Source organism: Kogia breviceps, chromosome 7 (assembly GCF_026419965.1).
Source record: "Kogia breviceps isolate mKogBre1 chromosome 7, mKogBre1 haplotype 1, whole genome shotgun sequence".
In the NCBI taxonomy this organism is placed as follows: domain Eukaryota; kingdom Metazoa; phylum Chordata; class Mammalia; order Artiodactyla; family Physeteridae; genus Kogia; species Kogia breviceps.
Window position 1 is genome coordinate 107,122,284 of NC_081316.1, and position 25,366 is coordinate 107,147,649.

A 25,366-nucleotide genomic window follows, 5' to 3' on the forward strand; every position below is an offset into this window, starting at 1 on the left:
ATATGTGACTTGTATAGTAACCAATAAATAGCTAAAACTCTTAACCACGTGTTAATGGGCCCAAGATAAAGTCCTCTTTCCCTTTATGGCTGAGCCTCTCCAAAGTTGCCTCCACTGTCTTCTTGCCCTCTCCCTGTCCTCCTCAACCAAATACAGTCCGACTCCAGACTTCATGTCTCCCCTGCCACCGCACTTACAGGGCTCACCTGCAACTTACCTGGGACTACAAGGAACACTCTTCAGTCCTTTTTGCTTCTGGAACTCTCTGCTACATTTGACATTGTTTACAGCTCCTCTGGTTGAAACTCTTTTTCCTTTGGCTTCCTTCTTGCCCCCTTTTATCTCACTGAGCATTTTTTAAAAATAATTCATTAAAAAAATTTTTTTTGGCCATGCCATGTGGCACGTGGGATCTTAGTTCCCCGTCCAGGGATCCCATGCCTCCTGCAGTGGAAGCTCAGAGTCTTAACCACTGGACTGCCAGGGAAGTCCCACACTGAGTGTTCTTTCTCAGTCTCCTTCCACTGGCTACTTTTTGTTAGCCTACTAGATAGAAAGTTAAGTTTCTTCTGGTTCTGTTCTTGACACATTTGCTTCTGTGTGCCACACACACTCTTTCTGTGTGGTCTCTTCCCTGCCCGTAGTTTCAATGACCATCTTCATGCTTCAAGTCCCAAGATCTGTATTTTTAGCCTTTTCTCCTGAGCTCTAGTCCAAGACATCCAACTGCCTGTTAGACAGCTCCACCTGCAGATCTCACAGGATCTCAAACTCCAGTGTTCTAAAACCAAGCTCATCATCTCCAAGCAAAAACACCTTCCTTCTCCTGTTGTCCTTATCTTAGTTGGTGGTATTGCCATCTGCTTGATCAACTGCAGCTGGCAACCTGAGACAAGCCCCTCTTGTTCATCCCCCAGATCTAAATGGACACCAAAAGTCATACTATCTGCTAAATACCTCTGGAATCTGTCCTCATTCCTACATCTTCACTGCCACTGCTCCCATCATCTGGACTACTGCATGTAGTAGTATTTCAGTGTACTTCAGACATATGAGTCTGAAGGCATGGGAAGAGGTCAGAAATATCCTCACTGCATTTTCTGCCTCTAGGCTCACCGTCAGCCTGCTTCCTTACACCCAGTCGCTACAGTGATGTGGCACAAATTCCCTCATGTCAGTTTCTGTTTGAAATCTGTCCTTTCCCCCTAACCTTTCCAGAATAAATTCCAAACTCCTTAATATGATCTGGCCAGTCCTTTTTTTTTTTTTTTGCCCTGCCACGCAGCTTGTGGGATCTTAGTTTCCTGACTAGGGATTGAACCCTGGCCCTCAGCAGTGAAAGCATGGAGTCCTACCTAACCACTGGACCACCAGGGAATCCCCTGGCCAGTCATTTTTTGACACTTTCCCTCGTGTACCTAGTGTTCGAGCAATACTGAAGTACTCTGTTTTTCAAAGACCTTTCCTTTTCATGTTTCTGTGGAAGTTTTGTGACATAACATCTTTGTATCTCCAGATCTAACATAATACCTGGTACAAAGTAGATGTTCAATAAATGCTAGTTGAATAAATGAAAGAACAGAAAATCAGAAAGCACAGAAGTTGAAGGTAAGAACACCAATCAGAAGACTTACTATAAGAGTACAATTTAGGGACTTCCCTGGTGGTGCAGTGGATAAGACTCCACCCTCCCAATGCAGGGGACCCGGGTTTGATCCCTGGTCAGGGAACTAGATCCCACATGCATGCCACAACTAAGAGTTTGCATGCCACCACAACTAAGGAGCCCTGGAGCACAACTAAGGAGCCCGCCTGCCGCAATGAAGAGCCAAGGCAACCAAATAAATATTTGTTTTTAAAGTTTTAAAAAATTTTATTTATTTTTTGGCTGTGTTGGGTCTTTGTTGCTGCGCGCGGGCTTTCTCTAGTTGTGGTGAGCAGGGGCTACTCTTCGCTGCGGTGCGCGGGCTTCTCATTGAGGTGGCTTCTCTTGTTGCGGAGCACGGGCTTCAGGCGCATGGGCTTCAGAAGTTGCGGCTCGCGGGCCCCAGAGTGCGCGGGCTCAGTAGTTATGGCACACGGGCTTAGTTGCTCTGGGGCATGTGGGATCGTCCCAGACCAGGGATCGAACCTATGTCTCCTGCATTGGCAGGTGGATTCTTAACCACTGCACCACCAGGGAAGTCCCATAACTATTAAAAAAAAAACAGAAAAAAAGAGTACAATTTACAGGTAACCAGGAAGAGAGGGAAAGGAAATGCTTTTGTTCAACATTTCCTTCAAGCTTCTACAAGGTGAAGCAGTAATAATCAAATAATAATTATTCCTATTATTTTTCTCTCTTTGAGAGATATAAACTTTGATCATCGGTACAATTTCAAATGGAGACAACTTAGCTGATTTTAAATAAAATGTATTTTTTAAAAACCCAGCACACGCGACTGCCTCTGACGAAATAAGACCCCTTGGGTATAAATCCCAAGGTCCAACAGTGCAGCTGGGAAGGGTCATTTATTCCACAAATATTAATTTAGCTGATACAGACACTGCTTGGCACAGGGGATACAAAGAAAAGCAATATACAGCTCCTGTTCTTAAGGAGCTCATGGCCCCCAAATTATCTAGTCTTTGCCTTTGGCCAGGACTACACCTAATCCTTTACATAAAGCCAGCTGTTCATGCTGGGGTGATTATTTAAAGTCCTTTTAGTCACAGATATAGCTATACCTAATTCTTTTGGAATGGAAATTCATGGAAGGGGCAGTAGCAAAATGCAACCATTGCTTCCTTAATGGAAGGGTGCCTTCGTAGAAAAGTAATGGACTTGGCTTTTCCTTCCCCAGAAGAAAGCAGCATCTAAGGATTCTGAACAGTCCTCTCTGTTCAGTGATGATCAAGCCTTCCTATGGGCAAGCTTAAATGACTCAGCCACCATTCCTTTCTTAGTTCCAGGACTTTGGGGACTACTAACGCAATGTTTTCCACTGGGGGCCTGTTTGGAGAAAGGAAATTGCTTATTTGAGAGGGGGTATCTTCACCAATGACTAAGGAAGTGTTTCTATCTGAATGAGAGAGAATGCACTTTACTTGGATTAGGTCATTCAGTCTTCATAATAATCCTGTGAAGTTGCTATTAGTATCCTTATTTTGGCAGATTAGGAAATTGAGGCATCATGAGCCTAGGTGCCTGGTTCAAGATCACATAGTTACAATGACTTGATCTGAGTCCATGTTAGTTTCACCACAATACTTGTTTGCAACTAGAAATCTTTCCAGACAGGAGAAAAGGGAATGAACATCTAGAGGTCCCTTCAAACCAGAAGCAATTCATGAGTTAGCAGGAAGGGGCAAAATTTGGGGTGCACTTCTTAAAAATTTCCTTACATCATTTGGAAAAACATTTTAAATATGTGCCTGTCTATTAAGTTGGCAAAAATCAAGAAGTTAAAAAATCCTTTTCGGAAGGGTGTGGAGAAATCACTCAAACATTGCTGGTGGGAGTATGATTAGTGCAATCTTTACAGGGCGGCAACTCAATCTTTACAGCGGGCAACATGGCATATATTTATCAAAATGATAGGTGCACATACCTTTTGACTTAGCAAATTCCACTTCTAGAAATGTATACTACAGATAATATTTGCATGTTTGCAAAGTAACATACTTTCAAGGTTGTGCACTGCAGCATTGTTTGAAATAGCAAAAGTTTGGAAGTAAGTGCCCACAAACAGAGAACTGGTTAAATAAAATATGCTACATCCATTCCATGCAGCCCCAAGAATGAGGAAATGCTGTCTACTGACCAGAATGATTTCCAAGATATACATTTCTAAGCAAGATCCAGGAAATGGGTTTGATATTTTTTCATTTGAGGATAAACTTCTATATGTATTTGCTTGTATAGGTACAGACTACCTCTGGAAGAATATACAAAATATACAAAGAATATACAAAAAAGAGACTGATAACCTTAGTTGCCCCTAAGAAAGGATGAGGTATGACTGCGGGAGGAGAGGGTAGTTAAAGTAAGAGTGGAGTGAAAACTTTATTTCTTTAAATTTTTAACCATGTTAATATATTAGGAAAAATAAGCTGAATTAAAATTTAAAATAAAAAATAAATAAAGCACATGCAGCTTAAGGTAACTTATGAGTAAGGCATAGAATGCCTTTTTTCAAAAATACATTCACATTGCTGTGAAGTTATTTCCACATCCATCCCCATAACTCTTTTCCTCTTATAAATCTGAAACTCTGTACCTATTAAACAATAACGCCCCATTCTCCCCTCACTCTGTCCGCTAGCAACCACCATTATACTTTCTGTCTACAATTTTGACTACTCTGAGGACCTCAGATAAGTGGAATCATACGGTATTTGTATTTTTGTGTCTGGCTTATTTCACTTAGCATAATGTCCTCAAGATTCATCCATGTTGTAACATATTACAGAATTTTGTTCCTTTTTTTAAGGCTGAATAACATTCTATTGTATGAGTATGCCGCATTTTGGTAATCTGTTCATTGGTTGATGGACACTTGGTTTGCGTCCATGTTTTGGCTATTGTGAATAATGCTGCCATGAACATGGGTATACAAATATCTCCTCAAGATCCTGCTTTCAGTTCTTTTGGGTATATACCCAGAAGTGGAACTGCTGGATCATATAGTAATTTTTTTTTTTTTCCTCAAGGAACCACCATACTGTTTTCCACAATGGCTACACCATTTTATATTCCTGCCAATGTGCACAAAGGTTCCAATTTCTCCACATCTTCACCAACACTTGTTGTTTTCCTAATGGGAGTGAGGTGGCATAGTATGTCTTTTGGGGAATCAGCAGTATGGTTAGTTGATATTGGTGTCAGACCCCAATGAGATTTGGTCTTGCGACTTACTAGCTGTGTGACTTTGGATATTACGCCAGTTTCCCCATTGATAAAATCAGAATTATCTCGGAGGGTTGGTGAGAATTGAATGCGCATAAAGCACTCAGGCTCACAGAAAGCACTCAAGAAGTATAAGTTATTATTCTTTCCACCTTAAAAGCTCCAATAATAAACCAAATTCCGACTTGCTCTGGCTCCTTCTGGATGAGTCAGGAGGCAAAGAGACAAACTAGATGATTTTATCAAGGAGTTTTCTACTTAGAGGCTTGAGTATGAGGACTTCACACAATCTTCACAGACATTCTTCCTTCCTGCTGTCCCCACTCAGCCTGCAGACCTCCCACCTGTGCCCAAAGAAGAGTACTTGAAAGGAAGAGGTTACTCAGAACCCAGCCGGTTTATGTTTTCTCAGGGGTGGAGGTCGGGAAGAAATCCTGTTGACACAGTTTTGTAAAGCCTGTCACTCAGTCCCCTGCCTATTACCTCTGCAGACCGTTATGCATATTAAAGAAGGGGGGGGCGGCAAATACAAAAGAAAAATAAGCGAGAGTGAGTGAGAGAGGGAACAAATCAGGATGCTTGAGGGAATCCACGTGGTCGCCAATCTGTAACTGATCAGAGCAGCGACACTGAAGCAAAACCCCCAGCGCCTAACGCTAAATATATTGCAATGGAGAAACCGTCCACAATGGGGTGTCTATGTCCTTAGCAGAGTCCTGGGGCTGCCGTTTAAGAGACTCTCCCCGTACTTCCACCCGTTTTGCACCTAGTAAGCCACGCGATGTAACAACGGAATCTGGTTCTGTGTGTGCGCTGTGGGAGTGTGCGCTTTGCAAACCATCTGGGCTCCATCCTGCGCGGTTGGAACCACGATCGATCCAGGACGAGTTGGGGGAGTTGGAGCTTGCCTGTGTCTCCTTCCTCTCCCTGCTCCTCTCTAGCCCCCACCCCATCATTCGCTCTGCACAAACGTTTCGCGGGTGGAGGGACGTAGGTTTTCAGCACCAGGAGGCCGTGGACCTTCTCTGGAGGCTGCAGTGCACCCTCCAGAGGGCCAGAGCTGATTGCAACCTGCTCACCACGACCCTCCCCCTCCTCCCCAAATTCGCTGCCCCAGGCTGTTATATTACAGGCGGGGCGCTGTACCGGTGCGGGAGTCCAGGAAGGCTGCGTGACCTTCCAGCGAACTCCACCTCGGCCGGGGGTGGGAGAGATGGAGGCTGCCCCGGGGCCTGCTGGCTGTGTATCGATCCCCCAGCCTCAGCCAACACAAGTTCTCTCGGTACAAACCCCTCCCTCCCTTCTGTGCTTTCCCAGCCTTGCAGGCTTCTAACGCCTAGCTTGAGGAGCCCGCCTCTCTTTCCCGCAATAAAGTGAACCGGGTGGGTATGCATCCCCCGCCCAAACCCTCCCTTTCCCCCTCCCCCCTCTGCCTACTAGCCCCGCGCACAGAGCTCGCCGCCGGCGGGCCCCTTCCACCCAGTGTATCATAATGCACAACGCTCTTCTCCTCCCCCTCTCTTAATCAGAAACGTGGTCGCGAGCCCCCCACCCCCTGCGTGCATACATTAGGGTCTGCTTTGCATGCAGCGGCAGGCTGAGAACTGAGGAAGAAGGGGCGGGGGCGCTTTTGCCCGCCTCTTTCCTCCAGGCCCCGTTAGCCACCCAGTTTCAGCTTCGTTGTAACGCCGCCTCGTTAGCGGAGCACGCCGCGGCCCCAGTGCCCGGGCTGGAGAAGCACAACCCAACTCTCTGCAGAAGGGCACCAAAGCCAGAGGTTCCTCAGCCCCGAGCGCACAGTAGGGCGAGGAGATGGCGAGAGGCCGACCACTCGGTGTGTGCATTTTGGAGAGAGCTCCAGCCTGAAAATGGGAGGGGCTCTTTTTTATTATTATTATTTTTTAAAGCGCATTCATTGAGGGCCTTTCTATTTTGCATATAGTAAACTAGGCAACAATTCCGTCTTGCCTGTAGCACAATATGGGCTCTTTTATTCTAGAAGCGTTGAATGCGGGCTAACCCCTCTCGTATCCGTGCCTCGAGGCGGAGAAGGCGCACTCGTCCCCGGCCCGGCAGCCGCGTTAGACTGGAAGCTGCTCTCCCGGGCGGTTCGATTCCCAGCGCATCCCGGGAACGTGTGTAATCGGCCTCTCGGCTCTCGAGGCTGCAGGCGGCCAGCCTCCCTCCGCCTCCATCCTCTCCGTAGTCCTCGCCCCTCCCCCTCTCCCCGGAACCCGCGCTCCGCGTCGGGCTCCTGAGCTTCCTTCCCCCCTCCTTTTCCCGAGTAATGCCGCTCCCGGAGGGCGGGGCACGCAGTTATCCAGGTTGCGGGGCGGGCGGGCGGGCGGCAGGCTGCGGCCCGGGCCTCGGGATGGCGTAGCCGCGGCCCGGCGTCGGCAGCGCGGGCCCGAGCCCGTTATACAGCTTGCTGGGCCGGCTGGCGCGGCCCGGCCCTCGGCATAGCGGCCGCGGGGAGCAGGCGGCCGGGCGGCGCCGAGCGGGCCAGGCAGGTTCCGGGGCCCGCGGCCCCCCCCTCCGCCTCCCCGCCCCCCTGTGTTGTCGCCTCTCCCTCTCGCTGCTTCACTTCACGGGGCGAACATGGCGCACAGCTGTCGGTGGCGCTTCCCCGCCCGACCCGGGACCACCGGGGGCGGCGGCGGCGGGGGGCGCCGGGGCCTAGGGGGCGCCCCGCGGCAACGCGTCCCGGCCCTGCTGCTTCCCCCCGGGCCCCTGGTCGGCGGCGGCGGCCCCGGGGCGCCCCCCTCCCCCCCGGCTGTGGCGGCCGCGGCGGCGGCGGCGGCGGGAAGCGGCGGGGTTGGGGTTCCAGGGGGAGCGGCCGCCGCCTCAGCAGCCTCCTCGTCGTCCGCCTCGTCTTCGTCTTCGTCATCGTCCTCAGCCTCCTCTGGGCCGGCCCTGCTCCGGGTGGGCCCGGGCTTCGACGCGGCGCTGCAGGTCTCGGCCGCCATCGGCACCAACCTGCGCCGGTTCCGGGCCGTGTTTGGGGAGAGCGGCGGGGGAGGCGGCAGCGGAGAGGTAAGGGGGCGAGGAACCCCCAGGCCCGGGGTCTCGACCCTCTGCGGAGCCCCCTCCCCTCCCCCATCCGGGATTGTGGAGCATCCCAATTCGGGGACCATCCTGGGGTCCCTGACCCGGGGCAGATGGCCCTCCCATCTCGGGACCCCCATCCAGCGGTGCAGACCCCCAGGCGTCCCCACCCCGGGGTTCGGACCCATCTGGCCGAGGGCGTTTGACCCCCACCCTCCTTCCCCTGACCCTTCCCCACATCCTCTGGCACAGACCCCTCGCCCGGGTTTCCCATCCCGGGACTGAACCCCTCCTCCCTTTCACAGATTACCTCATCCGAGCGAGATTCCTCCCTCCCTCCCTCCTAGAGACTTGATCCCGCCACATCCCCGCCTCCCTCTCTGGGCAGATGTTTTACTCCTGGGGCAGTTTTCCTCTTGGGCATCTCTCGGGGGATGGCCTCATCCAAAGCCACGTTCTTCTGCCACCCTTGGGGACCGATGTCCCTTCTAGCACCTTGCTTTCGAAAACCTGATGAACCCTCGCTCCGTCCCCGGGCCAGGTCCCTACACTACCAGCCACTCCCCCTTCCTTCACCTCCACCCGAACCCCCCCTACCCCCAGCGGAGAGGTCCTCCCGTCATCCCGCCCTTCCCCACCAGGAAAAAGCTACTTTCCTCTCTACCTTGCCTCCCTTCGCCTTCTTTCCCTCTGAAGATAACGGCGATCTCCTCCTACAGCAGTCTGTTTCCCCCATTTTACAGAGCTGCAGTTTCTAGCCTATTGGTAGCAGGGGATTACTCTACCTTCACTCCACCCTTTCCCTCCTTTAGAATGAAGGATTAGTGGCATCTTCGAGGGGAAAATTGTCCACTGTCCCCTAGGCTCAGAGAAGAGCAGCTTTCCACCATTCCCCCTGGAGAGGAGGCAGGTTTTCCCTCCAGCTCTGGGGAAGGGGGCCCCGTGAGGGGCGGTGTTTGTGGGGTACTTGGGCAGCATCCTCCCAGGGGAAGCAGCTGCTCTCCTACCCCACCCACTGCGCCTGAGAGCACGCAGTCTTCAAACCTAGCTCCCTCCCGCCCTTCTCCTTTTCTCCGTCATTTCATTATTGATCCACCTTTTCCTAGGCCAATCCTGGGGCTTGGAAGGGGTGGGGGAAGCAGGGTTGGGGTGAGGAGAGTAGATAAGGGACAGTTTTACTGTAGTGCGGTGGTGGTTGCTGCTTCTGGTTGAGAGAAAGAGGGTTATGAAGCAAAGTTATTCCTTAGAAGGAGTTAGCGTTCTCTCTCTGATTTGTCTGAGGGGGACCCAAGGTGGATGAAGAATCTCCAGCTTTGCCCCTTCCCCATTTAGTACTGGGGCGAGAATGGGGATGCTTTGATAGGCATTATTCAGCCCCCTTCAGCCAAAAGGAAAGTTGCCCTGGGAAGGGAAGTTGAGTTCAGGTTCAGCCAGTGGCGTTGCGCATTTGTTTTACATTGGATGCAGAAGGGGGAGTTTGAATCGTAGGGGAAGGGGGAGAATGGGATGGGGGATGCTAGGAGGAAGAGCAGCTGCTAGGGGCTGAAGCGGAGGGGGGTAGGGGGGTGCTGCTTTGGAGTGCTCTTGATTGAAACAGAAAGGGAAAGATAACAACCAGCCGTTTCCTGCGTGCTCTGCCGTTGGTGCACACAAAATATCCTGGGCAAACCCCTCGTCCCCTATTGTGCCCCGCACCCCTTTAGATCTACAGAAAGATCCTGGGCAGAAGGGGAGGGAGGAGATCCCCGGGACCCTGGCCCCTCCTTTCAAGGAGCTGGCATTTTTTAGTTGTTAGTCTTCCTGCCTCCTTTTTTAAATCGTTTCTAAGGCATCCTGATCAGGAGACTGACAACAACCCGCCTTCTGACAGAGCAAGGAGGACATGATGGGGGCGTGTTCCTTGCGATGTAGCTAGCTGCAGCGTCCCTTTTCCCTGCCTCTCTCTGCTCTCTCTCCACCTCCTTTTCCCAGCCTTCAGAAGGCAGCTGCAGTCAGCAGGGTTGTTTGAGACTATTTATTGGTTGCTGTAGATTATTATTTTTTTTTTGAAAGGCCAATTCTGTATTTTTTAAGCTAACAACACAGATCCCATGTAGTTGGAGAACCAAAGGCCTCATACATGACAAAAAGACTGAACCGTTCAGGTTACTTGCATGGAGTTGGTGCTTAAATGTGAGTTGATTTTGCTTTTTTAAAAGATACAGCAGCAAAAAAAAAAAAAAAAATAGACTTACTGACATTTCATTTACCTGCTTGTTTTCAAAATTGAGACTTGCCTGGTTATATGTAGAATTTTAGCCCCATGTATATTTGAGTATAATAAGAAAATCTCTATTAGGAGAAGTTAGTCTGTTTTTAAGGGGATCCTGAGAAGCATTTTCTTCTTGTTTAGCATGCTTATTTATTTTATACTGAAGGACCAAGTGTTCACATTCCAAATGTTGTTATCACATATTCAAAAGCAAAGTTTTATGCTGACAGCTTCCAATGATAGCTTTTCAAGAGACTGGTTAGAAAGAGAGTCACCTGGATTCAGGGACCTAATGTCTGGGCACCAGAATATTTTATCTGTTGGTCTTTGACAAATCACCTTTAAAGTTTTAATCAGGTGCTAACATTTTCTTATCCACTGGCATTATTTTGCTTAGCAGTAGTATGTAGTGTAAAATAAAGCCTGTCAAGGAAATGCAGTAATTTCAAATAAGATCATATTAATACTTTTTTCTTTAAAACTTTTGCCTGAACAGTAGTTGCTACTTCATTATGAGGAAAGTGGTTGACTCCTTACATTAAACTTCAGTATTTTTTCTGTATTAGGCTTGAATGAGCTGTTGTTCTATTGGTGAGCCTTTTATGTGGTAGTTTGAGTTAATCTAGGATGGGTTAATGGTATGCATTCAAGAGTGCTAACCCATGGTATGGCTTAGTACTAAACCATGTGATTATATCCTTTGACCTGGTTGTTTTCAAGGTGGAAACCAAGCATTTTGTTACAGAGTGTTACAAATCAATGATAAAGTTCCAACAAGGAGGTTTAGGGTTCCCAGGGGCTGACATCGAGTTCTAAGGATTGTTTCTCAGAAGTTGCTCACAGATCTGTATCAAGGCTTGTCTGGATTCTTGAAGACATGGTTTGTGATCCAAAAGGGTTCTAGCCTCTTTAAATTCTGGTTTGCTTTAAGTGAATAATGACTATAACTTCTCCATAACAAAACATAAGTTAATACTTATTGAACTACTAAGTTAAGGTGGTTGGAAGGTGACAGAACTTCCAGATCAGTTCCCTGTTTAAACTCCTTTAGCTGTAGAAGATTTGTCCTTTACTGCCACAGGTTCTGAACTTCCCTTGGGATTGATATCTCTCTGGTAATAACTACATGTAAGAGTTCTTCATGACCAAGGTCTGTCAGAATGGGATTATTTTTAAAAGTATATAGGTGTTTCTGATCTCCTATTTGGGCTTTCTGTGTGACAATTATGAAGTAGAATTAGAGTTTTATTTGATTGAGCACTGTGAGAAATCACAGAGGTCTGCTTTTTTCGCCTTCCCTTTCCCCTGCATGGTATCAGGGTCCCACTTTTCTGAGGATTGTCTCAGGTGGTATATGTGTGACTCTACTTTGCCATCTAATTAAACATAGTACAGCATCCTCTCTGTTGACTAGAATTTGGGCTGTTTTAATATGAACCCCAGAAATGGTCTATTTATCAGCAAGTAATCTTTGTTTATTACTTTCATAATCCAGTTACCATTTCTACCACCTCAGAAAATGTTAAAAGCAGAATTTCCACCCTGATCATAACATGGTGAACTCTGATTAGATATAAATGGAAACCGAATCACAACATTGGTATGTATTTGTCTGTATTTGAATTGGCAGTTTAGTTCGGGTGGACTACGGTGGGCTCTTGGGTTGGGCTTAGAAAAGATGGTGGTCTTGGAGTGGGAGAGTGTCTGTGTTTGTTTTTTTTAATGTTCGTTGGGCATATGTGCCAAGAGTGGGAGTTGCTCCTTCATTGCCTTCACAGCTAATCCTGAGCTGGGCAGAAGGAAAGTGAAGCAGAGAACACAAGTGGACTAGAAGAAGCCCCTCCTTGTGAAAGTCGATGGACATGGGCTCTCCTGGCACTCATCTTTGTCACTCACCAGTCTGGACAATTTCACTTTTAACTTGAAACTTCCGATCAGTAAAATGAAAAGGTTGGGCTAAATGTCAGCTCAGGAATCTTTTCTCCTCCAGTATTCTGATTCCTCTCTGTTATATTAATTATTTGCTGAGGTCAGAACTTCTTATTCTGAATTTATTTAAAAAGTCAGTGTCAGTGGCAAGTTTGGTAATTTTTTTTTTTCTTTTTTCTTTTTTGGCTGTATCGGGTCTTCGTTGCTGTGCGCGGGCTTTCTCTAGTTGTGGCAAACGGGGGCTACTCTTCCTCGCGGTGCACAGCCTTCTCATTGCGGTGGCTTCTCTTCTTGCGGAGCACGGGCTCTAGGTGTGTGGGCTTCAGTAGTTGTGGCACACGAGCTCAGTAGTTGTGGCTTGCGGGCTCTAGAGCACAGGCTCAGTCGTTGTGGCGCACAGGCTTAGTTCCTCCACGGCATGTGAGATCTTCCCAGACTAGGGATGGAACCCATGTCCTCTGCATTGGCAGGCGGGTTCTCAACCACTGTGCCACCAGCGAAGCCCTGTTTGGTAATTTTTAATATCAGAGTGTACATTTGCCATTAAACTGCCATTATTATTGGGAAGAGAAATTTGAACTTGGTGGGAAAGTTTTCATTGTATGGACAGAATGTAAGGATTTTACGGAAAGAGTTCTTTGCTGAAGTTGACCAATTTCATTTATAAGAAAAGTGAAGATAAAATTTTAAGTATATCTCATTATCTGGTGTTGAGAGGCCCTCTTGTTTGGCTAAATTTGTTTTCATGTTTTCAATATTGTAGATTCCTGACTCTCCAAAAGGGAAATTATTTTCAGTCTAGGTGGTGTATTCTTTTAGGTGTGTGAGCTTTTAAATGAAAAAAAATCCAATACACTAGTGTATTTACAAATCCAAAGTGATGGTACCTACGTTGCAGGGAGTAGTTGTGAATACGCTCTAAAACGTACTTTGGTTTGTACTGAGCATCACAAATGCAGTCTAGAGCTTTTCTTCATCTTTCACTGAAAGGCATATCACTTGTCCCCATCTTTACCTTCCGTCTAATTATCTTAAGGCATATGCTCTTGTAGGAAATCATGGTTCACAAAATAGTGATTGATCTTTTGATTGGAAGTTGAGAAGAGAAAATACTCCCATCTTGACTCCCCTCCCATCTCTGCTCACCTGGGAGCTGGCCTTCCATAGAGCAGCTGTGCAGGCTTAATACCGTTGCCTTCCTTGCCCTATGGCTGGTGGGGTGGCAATACTTGTTTCGCTTGCTCTGAGGCATAACAGACTGCAGTGCCTCTCTCTCCTTTGGAGACTCACTGTTTTAATTGTAGGTCTCCTAATTAAGATCTCTTTGTGCCTGCCCACATTCCACTAGTGTTGGCACAGAATTTCAGCTTCCTTCTAGCACTTAACTGAAGGCCTTCAATCCGGCCTTTTGTGAATATCTTGTCTCTTTCCATTCTTCCTCTGCCAAGGTGGAGAGCCCAGTGGCATAGACCTATGAGAAAGGGGGAAGCTTTGTAACTATCACTACTTTGGGAAGAATTTATTCTAGGATTGCTGGGATGGGACCTTCTTTTGTTTGCATATGTTATTTTCAGGAATTAAGAAAAGTTAAATTACTAATGAGTCTGACATGCGGTACCTACATTTTAGTCAGATTCTTAACCCTATAGGCACTAGTAGGAAGAAGGAAGCTAAAGAGTTTACTATTAACAAAATGTTTGTTTGGGTCTTATCTAGATTGATTTAAAGCTTGATAAATAAAAGCTTATGGAGTATATCACAGACCTTGGGGGTTTTGTGGCTGTGAAGACAATCAAGTGAAATTACTGATTGTTCCTAAATTGTGTGGACAGATTTTAAAGCATAGAGTTTACTTTGATATTTGAATTAACTTTTTTGATTAGAAAAGGCTGCAGGAGGATCTATAAATTATTGAGTTAATAAAAATACTCTTGTAGCCTCCAGTATTTCTTGAGAAGATCAGGAATTGGCTAGGTTTCTAGAGCAGTTTCAGAATAAGGGAAAGTAATTTTTCTGGAAAATGTAGTTTCACTCTAGTTCCCATTATGTTAGTGCTCAAAATACAGCATGTCCTTTAACGGATCTATATGTGCCATGCTAGAGGAAATGCAGTCTTTATTAAGAAGAAGGAATCTTGAATATTTCACCTGGACCCAGATGGTTTCATTGATCACATCAGTATGAGGCAGACAAAGGGCTACTTTTCTGTTGTTGTTATTGTCATTTCCTTGGTTGTGAAGAAGGCCTGAAAGAAGGAAGTTTATGGCATGCATGAAATAAAGCTGGAGGCCTGGGCTCTTATACCTGAGTGGGTGGTTTTATGGCCTAATTCTCTAATTGCTGGCATTTATGACTGTGGATGCAACTGGCCCTGTGGCTGAGGTGGATTATGTTGGGAATAGGGAGAGAAAAGGGGTCCTTTTGTTAGCCTTTTCATTTTCCCCCTCAATAAGTTCTCTGAGAAAGCCCTGAGGAAATGCAGAGACACTTGGACTGAGAGAATGGCATCCCATAAAATGGTTCTTTATGTTTTTAAAAAGGATGAGCTGCTTTTCTTGATCTATCCAAGGAAATCCATACCACCACTGTTAAATATTTCAATGAGCTTTGTACCTTGTCAGGTTACACACTAGGGGAAGCCAATCAGGAGGCTGGAGGTGCTGCTAGGCGTTTGCTTTTAAAGACTAAGACATTTGAAAGAAGAATGTTGTTGTGTGACTTGTAGTTGTTTTGGATGATATAAATCCCCTTATAGGATTCGTATGAAACTTCTTAGAGGCCAAACTTGGTTTAACTTTTTAGATTTTGAATGCAACTATTCTAATGAGTTTTCATTTTAAGGAAACAGTTAAAGATATAAATGTAAGAGTTAGTTGGCAGTTTTCTGTGCTGTGTGTGAAAATTCCCCTTTCTTTGAAATGAGTAGTTGTTTTTCTATTGGACAAATAGACTAAAGGGATTTCCCCAGCTGTTTTACCTTTAATTATCGCTTCAGCAATGCCTTGTGGGGCACCAGTGGGTAGGATCTATTCAACTGCCATTTATTTCTGGAGTTGGAGTTTTTTCCATATATTTTATCTGTTTTCTTGCATTTCTGTGTTTTGGGTTTGGTTGGAGTGTTTGGGAGTAGATGTTTTGATGTCTCTCATCAGTAAGAGCTATGAACCTTTATAACATTAGAATTGTTTTAGAGAGATCCAACCCTTATGGTCCACGCTTTGCTGAAGCATCATTGTTTCATTCTCATTTTACAGCATCAAAGTAATTGTGGCTTTCTGTCTTGAATTAGGGGAGTAATATTACTTGTGAGGAGTGTTTTTGGAGAAATTATTTTTCACTAAGCTCTCCTTTGTACTATCTCAGTTCTAAAAACTGGGGAGTAGTTAATCACACGTATCTGTAATAAATATCTACACCTAAAGGAATAAATATTTACACGTGCTTGTAGTCAACTTCTGTCCATCCATGAGTATTGACTGGTTTTTAGATAAAACACAAGCATTACAACATTGTCCCTAGATTATTGCCTTTAATTATAAGCAGTAAAACCATGTGGATAACATCTCTTTAAGCTTAGTTAATGAGGAAATCCTTTTGTACTCTCTCCAGCAAGGATTTTTTATTTGTGCATATATAAATACCTTTACAAAGGAAGGACAGAATCTCATTATGTAATCTGTAATAGTGTGAGATAGTACAGCACAGTAATTAAGAGCTATTAAGACCATGGGCTCTGGGTTCAGACTGCCTGGGTTCAAATCTTGGCTCCACTATTTATTAGCTGAATGACCTTGAAAAACTTTCTTAACCTCTGCTTCAGTTTCTTCATTTGTAAATCAGTGGTAATTGTGCTTCATAAGATTATTGTGAGGCTTAATTGAAATTATGCATGCAAAGTACTTAGCACTTTGCCTGGTACAGAGGAATCCCTAATTATTATTAGGACTCAGATTGAAAGGACAGGAGTGCTTAATCTTTTTTTTTTTTTTTCCCCCACCGAGGTAACAGGTTTATTTTACTTGGAGGTATACATATATATGTGTACACATATATACCTATTCGAGTGCTATAATCTTGACTTTAGAATGTTCTTGATTTTGGTATGGGTGTCAAGTTCATCAGTAAGCTAGGTGGAACCAAACTGAAGCCAGTCACACATCTTGGTAACAGTGGGTACCGTTGGTATCCGACTAGAATGTAATTAGCGATAAGGCACAAACAGGACAGTAAATAGGCAGGTAGGTAACCAAGGAAGGCAGTGCCTTCATGAGTTGCATAACTGTCAAGCCAAGGCAGCTATATTGGGGTTGCTACCTTGGTCCCTGTAACTAGTGTTCCTTATCTTTTTGAGTATGAGTACTTGGTGATTTCCTACAACAATGCCGAGGTTCTTCAGGGTTCTTGGCCCCCAAGTTCAGATTCATTAATCTATACTTGGTAACTATTTGACATTTGTTCTCAAGTTTTAGCTTAGGGAGAGTAAGTGTCGGTCTGTGGAGATCAGTGCAGCTAACAATTTAATTACAGAAAGAGATGCTAAGTTGTAGGTTGGAACTTAACTTGAGAAATAAAAATAACCACAAGTAGAATAGTCAAAAACAAGTTAAACTTTACCTAGTAGAGGATAGTATCCTTAAGGAGGAAAAATATAGTTCTGTTTTATTTCACTTAAAAAAAAAAAAAAAAGCTCTGCTGAAATACTTAATATACTGTCTTTTACAGATGAAGAAACCGAGGTACAGACACGTTAGACTTCCTTAAGTCATATGGCTAGTAAGTGGCAGAGCCAGAATTCAAATCCAAATCTGTAACTATTTGAAGGCTTGTTCATGCTCTCTGCACTCTGGTACCTTCAGTCCCTTTCTCTTCTCACCCCATCCAATACATTTCTGAGGCTTGTCTGTGATACTATTGTATTGTTTCTTTAATCTGTCCCTGTTTTTCTGTTTTTACCATCCTACTTTAAATTTCCATTACCTTTGTATGGATTAAAACCATAAGCTCCTAACCGGTCTCTCTGCCTTCCTTTTCACTGTATAGTGGTGCCAGTGGTTTTCTTAAATACAGATCTGATTCTGTCACTTTATTCCTAAAACCCTTTGACTACTCACTGAATGTAAAATAAGATTTAAAATTCCCAGCCCTTTATAATCTAGCTGGCCTACATTTCTACATTTTGAACATTATCTCCTGAACACACATTTTCACTTAAAGTGCTTCAGCCATATTGAACTACCAGTCTATTAGATGTTCTCCACAGTCTGTGTGTACCTGTCTTTATACCTTTGCTAATGCCTTTCCTTTGCCTTAAAATGTTTCCCATCTTGACCTGCCTCTGACTTATTCATCTTGCATGGCTCAGTTCAGATCCCCAGATCCCGACTCTTCCGTGAAGCTTTCAGGATACCACTAGTAGCTGAAATTCAACTTCTTTCCTGTTTTCTTACTGTACTTTATACCTACCCTACAAGAATTTACTCCAGAATACTTTATGTTGTAAATACTTTTGATTGTGTCTGTCTTTCCCCCATTAGATTATTATTTCCTTAAGACACAGACGATTTCTGAGTCATCATTTATGTTTTATATTGTTTACAGTGGTGACTTTTTTTTTTGTGGTATGCGGGCCTCTCACTGTTGTGTCCTCTCCCGTTGAGGAGCACACAGGCTCCGGACGCGCAGGCTCAACAGCCATGGCTCACGGGCCCAGCCACTCCACGGCATGTGGGATCTTCCCGGACCGGGGCACAAACCCGCGTCCCCTGCATCGACAGGCGGACTCTCAACCACTGCGCCACCAGGGAAGCCCAACAGTGGTGACTTTTCATATAGAAGGTGATCAGTGAATGTTTGTTGAACTGAAAATTTGGTATACATACAACTTCTAGGAACACTTTGCAAGGACATATCGCATAAGCTATTATGTTGTTCAAGACTATTAGCAGGATAATTTTGAGTAATTTTGAAAAATAGTAAGCTAACTTAAGTACAGCAGCGGAAAGTCTTAAGAGCCATCAAAGGACTTTTTTGTAAAAGTACCGATTGAGGCTTTAAAAGTGATGTTGAGTGTTATAAAGCAGAAACTAACACACCATTGTAAAGCAATTATACTCCAGTAAAGATGTTAAAAAAAAAAGTGATGTTGAGGAATCCTGATGGGATGGCATCATCTTTCATATAGATAATGCTGGCACTGATCACCTGCTTACTTGAGTGTTGTTTCCACTTCTAGGTTCCTCAACTTAGAGGGGATGAGGATACCTTGGAGAGGTTTCTTAGGAGACTCAAAAGATGATTATATGACTGGAAGTCAGTCCTATGAGGAAAGGTTGGGAGAATGAAAAGTTAAGAGGCAACTTAATAACTCTTCAAAAAACATGAATGGATCCATTATTAGGAATGGTAACCAGCTGTTTTCCAGCTCTACTGATGCTAAAATAAGAGAAAAATAGGTTTAAATTGAAGCAAAGGGTAGTTGTGTAAGGAACTTGTTGCTAATGATGGTTTTCATTATAGTGATGGCAAAAAGATGACCGAAATAATTTTATGATCTTCTCTGGAGGTGAATTTTAAAGGACAGGAGTCCTGCCTATGTATGTGTAAAATGACTTCTCAAGCTACCTTCTCTTTCTCTGAATAAGTATATTTCTATTTAGATCCTAGAGAGCATGGATCATGTTTTATACTTTTTAATATTCCCCAAGGGGTCCTAGGGTCTCACTGGCTCACTAAGAAGTATTTGAATTGTCAATTTATGGCAATAATTAACTTTCAGTAGTAAGCTCCAAAGAAATGTCTTTATGAAATGATTTTATAGGAGAATGAAAACTTAGTAAATGGAGCTAAGAGGGAAACCTTAAACATCAAGAGAAACCAGGGAAAGTATTAGGTGTGGTCTCAGGATAGGAAACAAATAAATATTTATAGCTTTTATGTCCATTTTCAGTTGTAGTCTAAAGAGCTGTGCTTCAGAATATCCCTTGTTAAGGGTATCACTGCTTGTGGATGCATTATAACAAGTGCTTTGTAAATCCTTTCCAGTCTAATAAGTTGGCTTCATATGAATGAGGATTATAAAGGCCTCTGACCCTTGGCTTTTGAGGCCATGAGGAGGGCTAACATTACTTAGAATGAAACCTTTTTAGATATGTTGGGTTGCAGAAAGCATTTCCGGTATAGTCAGAATGAAAACTGTGAATTGGGATTATTCATATAGATTACCAAAAGTCTGGGCAGAGCTGATATTAACACCAGCTCATTTTCCTACTAGCTCTTAGTTCCAAAGCCTTGAGTGGGTTATTGAAGCTTTTGGACTTTGGAATTTAGTACTGGAATTGTGTATAATTTCCTTCTTGTAAATAAATGGATACTAGGCTTATTTAAGGTTATTTGGCCTTAAATATTAAAAATATAATGAATATTTTCTAAGTTTCATACAGTAAATGATGTCTACTGTTAACCAGACCATCTCATAAAATGACTGGAGTTCAAAGGTGAAGCTGGGGGGCTTCCCTGGTGGCGCAGTGGTTGAGAGTCTGCCTGCTGATGCAGGGGACATGGGTTCGTGCCCCAGTCTGGGAGGATCCCATATGCCGCAGAGCGGCTGGGCCCGTGAGCCATGGCCGCTGAGCCTGCTCGTCCGGAGCCTGTGCCCCGCAACGGGAGAGGCCACAACAGTGACAGGCCCGCGTACCGCAAAAAAAAAAAAAAAAAAAGGTGAAGCTGGATTGTTTCAGGGATTCTGCAAGTGGTGGCAAAGTGAAGGGCGGCTTGATTCCCTAATTGTAAAATTGGTGTCATTTGAGAAACTGGGAATTGGAAATATAAGGGAGTCATACTTTTCCCATAACTTAAAAAAAAAAATTTTTATTTATTTTAGTTATTTATTTTTGGCTGCATTGGGTCTTTGTTGCTGTGTGCGGGCTTTCTCTAGTTGCAGTTAGCTGGGGCTACTCTTCATTGTGGTGCAGCGGGCTTCTCCTTGCAGTGGCTTCTCTTGTTGCAGAGCATGGGCTCTAGGCTCGTGGGCTTCAGTAGTTGCGGCTTGTGGGCTCTAGAGTGCAGGCTCAGTAGTTGTGGCGCACAGGCTTAGTTGCTCCGCGGCATGTGGGATCTTCCTGGACCAGGGCTCGAACCCGTGTCCCCTGCATTAGCAGGTGGATTCTTTTTTTAAAAAAATAAATTTATTTATTTATTTACTGGCTGAATAGGGTCTTTGTTGCTGCGTGCAGGCTTCCTCTGGTTGTGGCGAGCGGGGCTGAGTGGGGGCTACTGTTTGTTGCAGTGCGCGGGCTTTTCATTGCGGTGGCTTCTCTTTTTGTGGAGCACGGGCTCTAGGTGCGTGGGTTGCAGTAGTTGCAGCATGTGGGCTCAGTAGTTGTGGCTCACGGGCTCTAGAGCACAGGCTCAGTAGTTGTGGTGCACGGGCTTAGTTGCTCCACGGCACGTGGGATCTTCCTGGACTAGGGATCGAACCTGTGTCCCCTGCTTTGGCAGATGGATTCATAACCACTGTGCCACCAGGGAAACCCTGGCAGGTGGATTCTTAACCACTGCGTCACCAGGGAAGCCCCTTTTCCCGTAACTTTTAATTGCTAATCATACAGATATAAATTCAGAAAGCAAAAGATTATAAACAGCAAAGAATAATTCTCATGATTCTTTATTCTACTTGAGAGATTCCAGTGTTAGACTAATAAAGTACCAGGGACTTTTTTTTTAAGTAAGTTAATGCCACATAATGTGTGCTTCTCAGAATGTGATGATGAACTTCCAAATATGATGTAGTAGTCAGAAGAGTCAGTTGGTTTTTTAAGGTAGTAAGAACACAAAACTTCCCAATTCATATACTGAACATTAATTCCTCAAAAATGTTTGGTCAAAATTGTGTTGGCTGACTTAGTAGCTTTGTTGTTTTGCCAAAGAGAATGTTTACTTTTGTCATGTAACTTCACTTTGCTCCTTCAGAAAACTGGCTTTTTGGAGAGATAACTCTTTACTTTTAGAGGAAAGAAAGTTGTGAATTTCTCAATGTTACTTTAGTTGCTGTTGATCATTCGACAGCCCAGAAGGAAAGATGCAACCTGACTTTTGCAGCAAGATCAGAACAAGCTGGAAGAAAAAACTGCAAATTTTATAGTAGAAACTTGTAGTTGAATGAACATATAGCTCAAAATGAAGTTAACTGCTGAAAGTTGGCATATGGAGGACCCAAACCTCTTGTAATAAAAAGAACCATCTCTGAAAACAGTGTTGGTGTTTGTTTAATTTTTCCAGCCTATTCAAGTGGATCTAGTCATTTTGTGGTACTTTCCTGTTAAACAGAGAAGAATAAACCCCGTCATTGTGCTGATTGATTTAATTTCTACAGTATGTTAGTTAAGTGGGCTTATTTCTTCTGCTTCAGCAAGTAGATAAACCAGTTCAGACTTGGAACCTAGGAGTTTGGAAGTCCTGATTTTTGTTTTTTTGTTTGTTTGTTTGTTTTTTAAGGTCCTGTGAAGTAATTTGGGGCATTGCCAAGAATCTGTATAGCTTACTATCTGATGCAGTGCATTCATTTTGCCGTTTTTTTTTTTTTTTTTTTTTTTTTTTTTAAGACAATGAGCTTCTTTTTGTCTACCTCTTTTTCCGGAACAGGATGGTTGGAGTTCACCTGTCTCATTTGTTTAGCTGTTTTGAGCATCTTTGCTTCTTGCTCTTGGTGTTAATGGAATGAGGATGAGGAGATACTTCTTTCTTTAATTACAAAGTGGGTATCATTTGTATTTCTTTTTTTTTAAAGATGTTGGGGGTAGGAGTTTATTAATTAATTTATTTATTTTTGCTGTGTTGGGTCTTCGTTTCTGTGCGAGGGCTTTCTCTAGTTGTGGCAGACGGGGGCCACTCTTCATCACGGTCCGCGGGCCTCTCACTGTCGCGGCCTCTCTTGTTACGGAGCACGCGCGCAGGCTCAGTAGTTATGGCTCACGGGCCTAGTTGCTCCGCGGCATGTGGGATCTTCCCAGACCAGGGCTCGAACCCGTGTCTCCTGCATTGGCAGGCAGATTCTCAACCACTGCTCCACCAGGGAAGCCCTCATTTGTATTTCTTAGGTGACAGTTGCTAGGTAGATTTGAATTAAATATTTGAAAACAATTTCATTCTTGTGTGGGTGAAAATCTTACCAACTATTGTAATTGAAGAACATTGTATTACTGTCTTTGCACTCTTTAATTCTAGGTGACTTTGGGGGTTAACATTTCTCAGTATCAGGCAGAGATCATATTTAAAACAGTGTTAATCTCTTCTTATCTGTTATTCATTCAAACAGCCACAGTTCTCTTTGAGGCACCAATAGCCAGAGAGAATCTGGCCTTGGCCCTGTCCCTGCCATTTTGTTGACAAGAGACTATGATGTCAGTTCGGTAACTGTGTACATTTCTAGACTGCTTGGATTTCAGAAACCATTTTGGCTTAAGAAGTTTGTCTCCTGATATCTGTGTATTTGACTATGCTTGAGTATTTTATTCTTTTCCCTTCTTATAAATTCAACAACATCATTGTTAAATTAACTTCTTGGAAATGATTTACAGGTGTCACTATCTTTTTTTCTTTTACAAATGGTGAAAAACTGCTTGCAAAGAGGCTCATCTTCCCCCTGAATGGCATTCATGAACATAGCACTCTACAGAGTTAAGTAACGGTGACTGGAAATCTAATCTATTTTTCAAAGAACATCTTTTATGTACGAGGCAGATGACCAAGTGTTGGGGCATTAGTATTGAACAAGTCCCTTCCCCCCTTCCCTCCTGGAACGTACTGTCTAATTTCTCTTTACTGAGCTCGGCTTAAAATATAGCGTGAATATAAATACTAAAATTATAATACCTTGCAAGATACTTTGGAAGTTGGTAATTTGAAGGCCAAAGCTCTCAAAACTAATATTAACAGAACTGTTCTTGGGAGCAATTCAAGTAGTAGTCTCCATTTACTGATTTACTGATTCTTGAGAGTCAGTTATACCAAGTGTAATATATGAATCAAGATATTTAAAGTACTCCCAGGGTATTTAATAGCTTTCCCCTTCCTGTACTGCCTTCTACAACTGAGGAAGTGCTACTCTCCACTTGTACTATGGATTCCGTCCCTTCTCATCTACTCAGGGTCATTCCTGCAGTTATTCCCCCTCTCTCCTGCATCACCAGTTTCTCTCTCATCAACATATAAAACTGTCTAACTGTCTTAATATAATCGTTGTTTTAAAAAACCCTTGACCCCAGGTCCCTCCCCCAGCTACTACCCAATTTTCTGCTCCCTTTCACAACAGAACTCCTTGAAAGTGCAGTATGTAATTGCAGGTGCCACTTTCTCACCTCTCAGCCACTCCTCAACCCCTGCAATTGGGCTTTTATCCCCATGACTCTAGGAAATTGCTCTTATCAAAATCCTCAAGGGCCTCTCTCTTGCCAGATTGAATAGATAATTCTCAGTCCTCCTCCTGTTCAACCTTTGGGCAGCATTTGAACCAGGTGACCACTCCCTTCCTGAAACACTCTTTTCTTGGATTCTGTAACACTACACTCATCTGCTTTTTTCTTAACTCATTGGTTATTAATTTTCAGTATTCTGTATGGCTTCCTTCCTCTGCTTAACTCCCCTGAATGCTGGCATCACCTAAGAGTCTGCCTTTGGCCACCTTGTCTATCTGTGCACTTGTCCTCAGTGACCTCATCCAGGCCTCATCTGTATGCTGAGGACTCCTGAATCTTTGTCTCTAAACCTTGACTACTTCATTGAGTCCCAGGCTTGTATTTCCAGCTGCCTATTTGACATTCCATTTGCATAATAATAAGAAGAATGATGAGCGTTCATTGAGTGTTTGTTGTGGGCCAGGCAGTATTCTCAGTGCTTCACATGTATTATCTCACCTAATCTTGCCCACCCGCTGAGGTAGCCACTGCTATTCCCAGACAAGGAAACAGGTATGCATTGAAGCACTTGGATATTTAGTAGGTATCTTACGCTTCCCATGTCCAGAAAGTCTTGCTTTTCTCCTTTCTGCTTGTTTCAGAATGACTCTGCCCTTTACGCAGTAGCTCAGGCCTAAAATTTGAGAGTTACCCTTGATTTCTCTCTATATTCGCATTCCAAATAACCCATCAGCAAGTTCTGTCTGTACTACCTCCAAAATACCTTAAATCCAACTTCCTCTTATTAATTCTCTTACCAAAACCCCACACTTACCCATTATAATCTTTTGGCTGGATTATTCCCTTATCTCCCTGCTTGTGTTCTTACCTCAGTGAAGTTTGTTCTTCACACAACAACTGTGGATTCCATGTGTAAATCAGTCAGATCTTACTATTCCCTCACTTTATTTATTTATTTATTTATTTATTTTTTGCGGTACGCGGGCCTCTCACTGCTGTGGCCTCTCCCGTTGCGGAGCACAGGCTCCGGACGCGCAGGCTCAGTGGCCATGGCTCACGGGCCCAGCCACTCCGCGGCATGTGGGATCTTCCCGGACCAGGGCACGAACCCGCTTCCCCCGCATCGGCAGGCAGATTCTCAACCACTGCGCCACCAGAGAAGCCCCTATTCCCTCACTTTAAACATGTTGGTATCTCTCCCCCATCTCCCTTCTCCCCACTGCTTAGATAAATCCAGATTTCTTACCCTTACATGATCTGGCCTCTGGTCAGGTCTGCTTCTTCCAGCACCAGCTCTTCTCATCTCACTCATTCTGCTGCACGGCCACACTGGCCTTTTGGTCTGTCATACATGCCATGCTCATTGCTGTCTCTGGGCCTTTGTACTTACTATCTAGCTAGAATACTATGCCACCTAGATCTTTATATGTCTGTCTTTTTCTCATCATTTAGGTCTAAATCTGGGTTCAGCCACTTTTTTCTGCAAAGGGCCAGATGGTCTCTGTCGCAACGACTGCTCCCTGCTGTTGTGGTCCAGGAGCAGCCATAGACAATACAGAAATGATGACACATGGGGCTGTGTGCCAATAAAACTTTATTTATGCACACTGAAATTTGAATTTCATATAACTTTAATGTGCGTGAAATATTCTTCTTCGGATTTTTTTAACCATTTAAAAATGTTAAAAACCATTCTTAGTTCATAGACTGAACAAACCATGTGGCAGGCCAGATTTGGCCTGTGGCCCACAGTTTGCCAAGGTCAGAAGCCTTTTCTGACCACCCTAGTGAAAACAGCCCTCACAGGTAACCCCCATCAATTCTTCACGCCCTCGTTGCATT

General features: G+C 44.3%; 1 protein-coding gene across 1 annotated transcript in view; it reads left to right on the forward strand.

Moving 5' to 3' along the window:
* Window positions 1-7,486: 7,486 nt before the first annotated feature.
* The window catches only part of KMT2A (lysine methyltransferase 2A), a 75,323-nt gene continuing 57,443 nt past the window's right edge, over window positions 7,487-25,366 (forward strand). Inside the window, exons 1-2 of the mRNA XM_067039024.1 lie at window positions 7,487-7,921; window positions 10,007-10,105. Of these exons, the coding sequence (XP_066895125.1) occupies window positions 7,487-7,921; window positions 10,007-10,105 (534 nt within the window). The remainder of the gene's footprint in view (window positions 7,922-10,006; window positions 10,106-25,366) is intronic.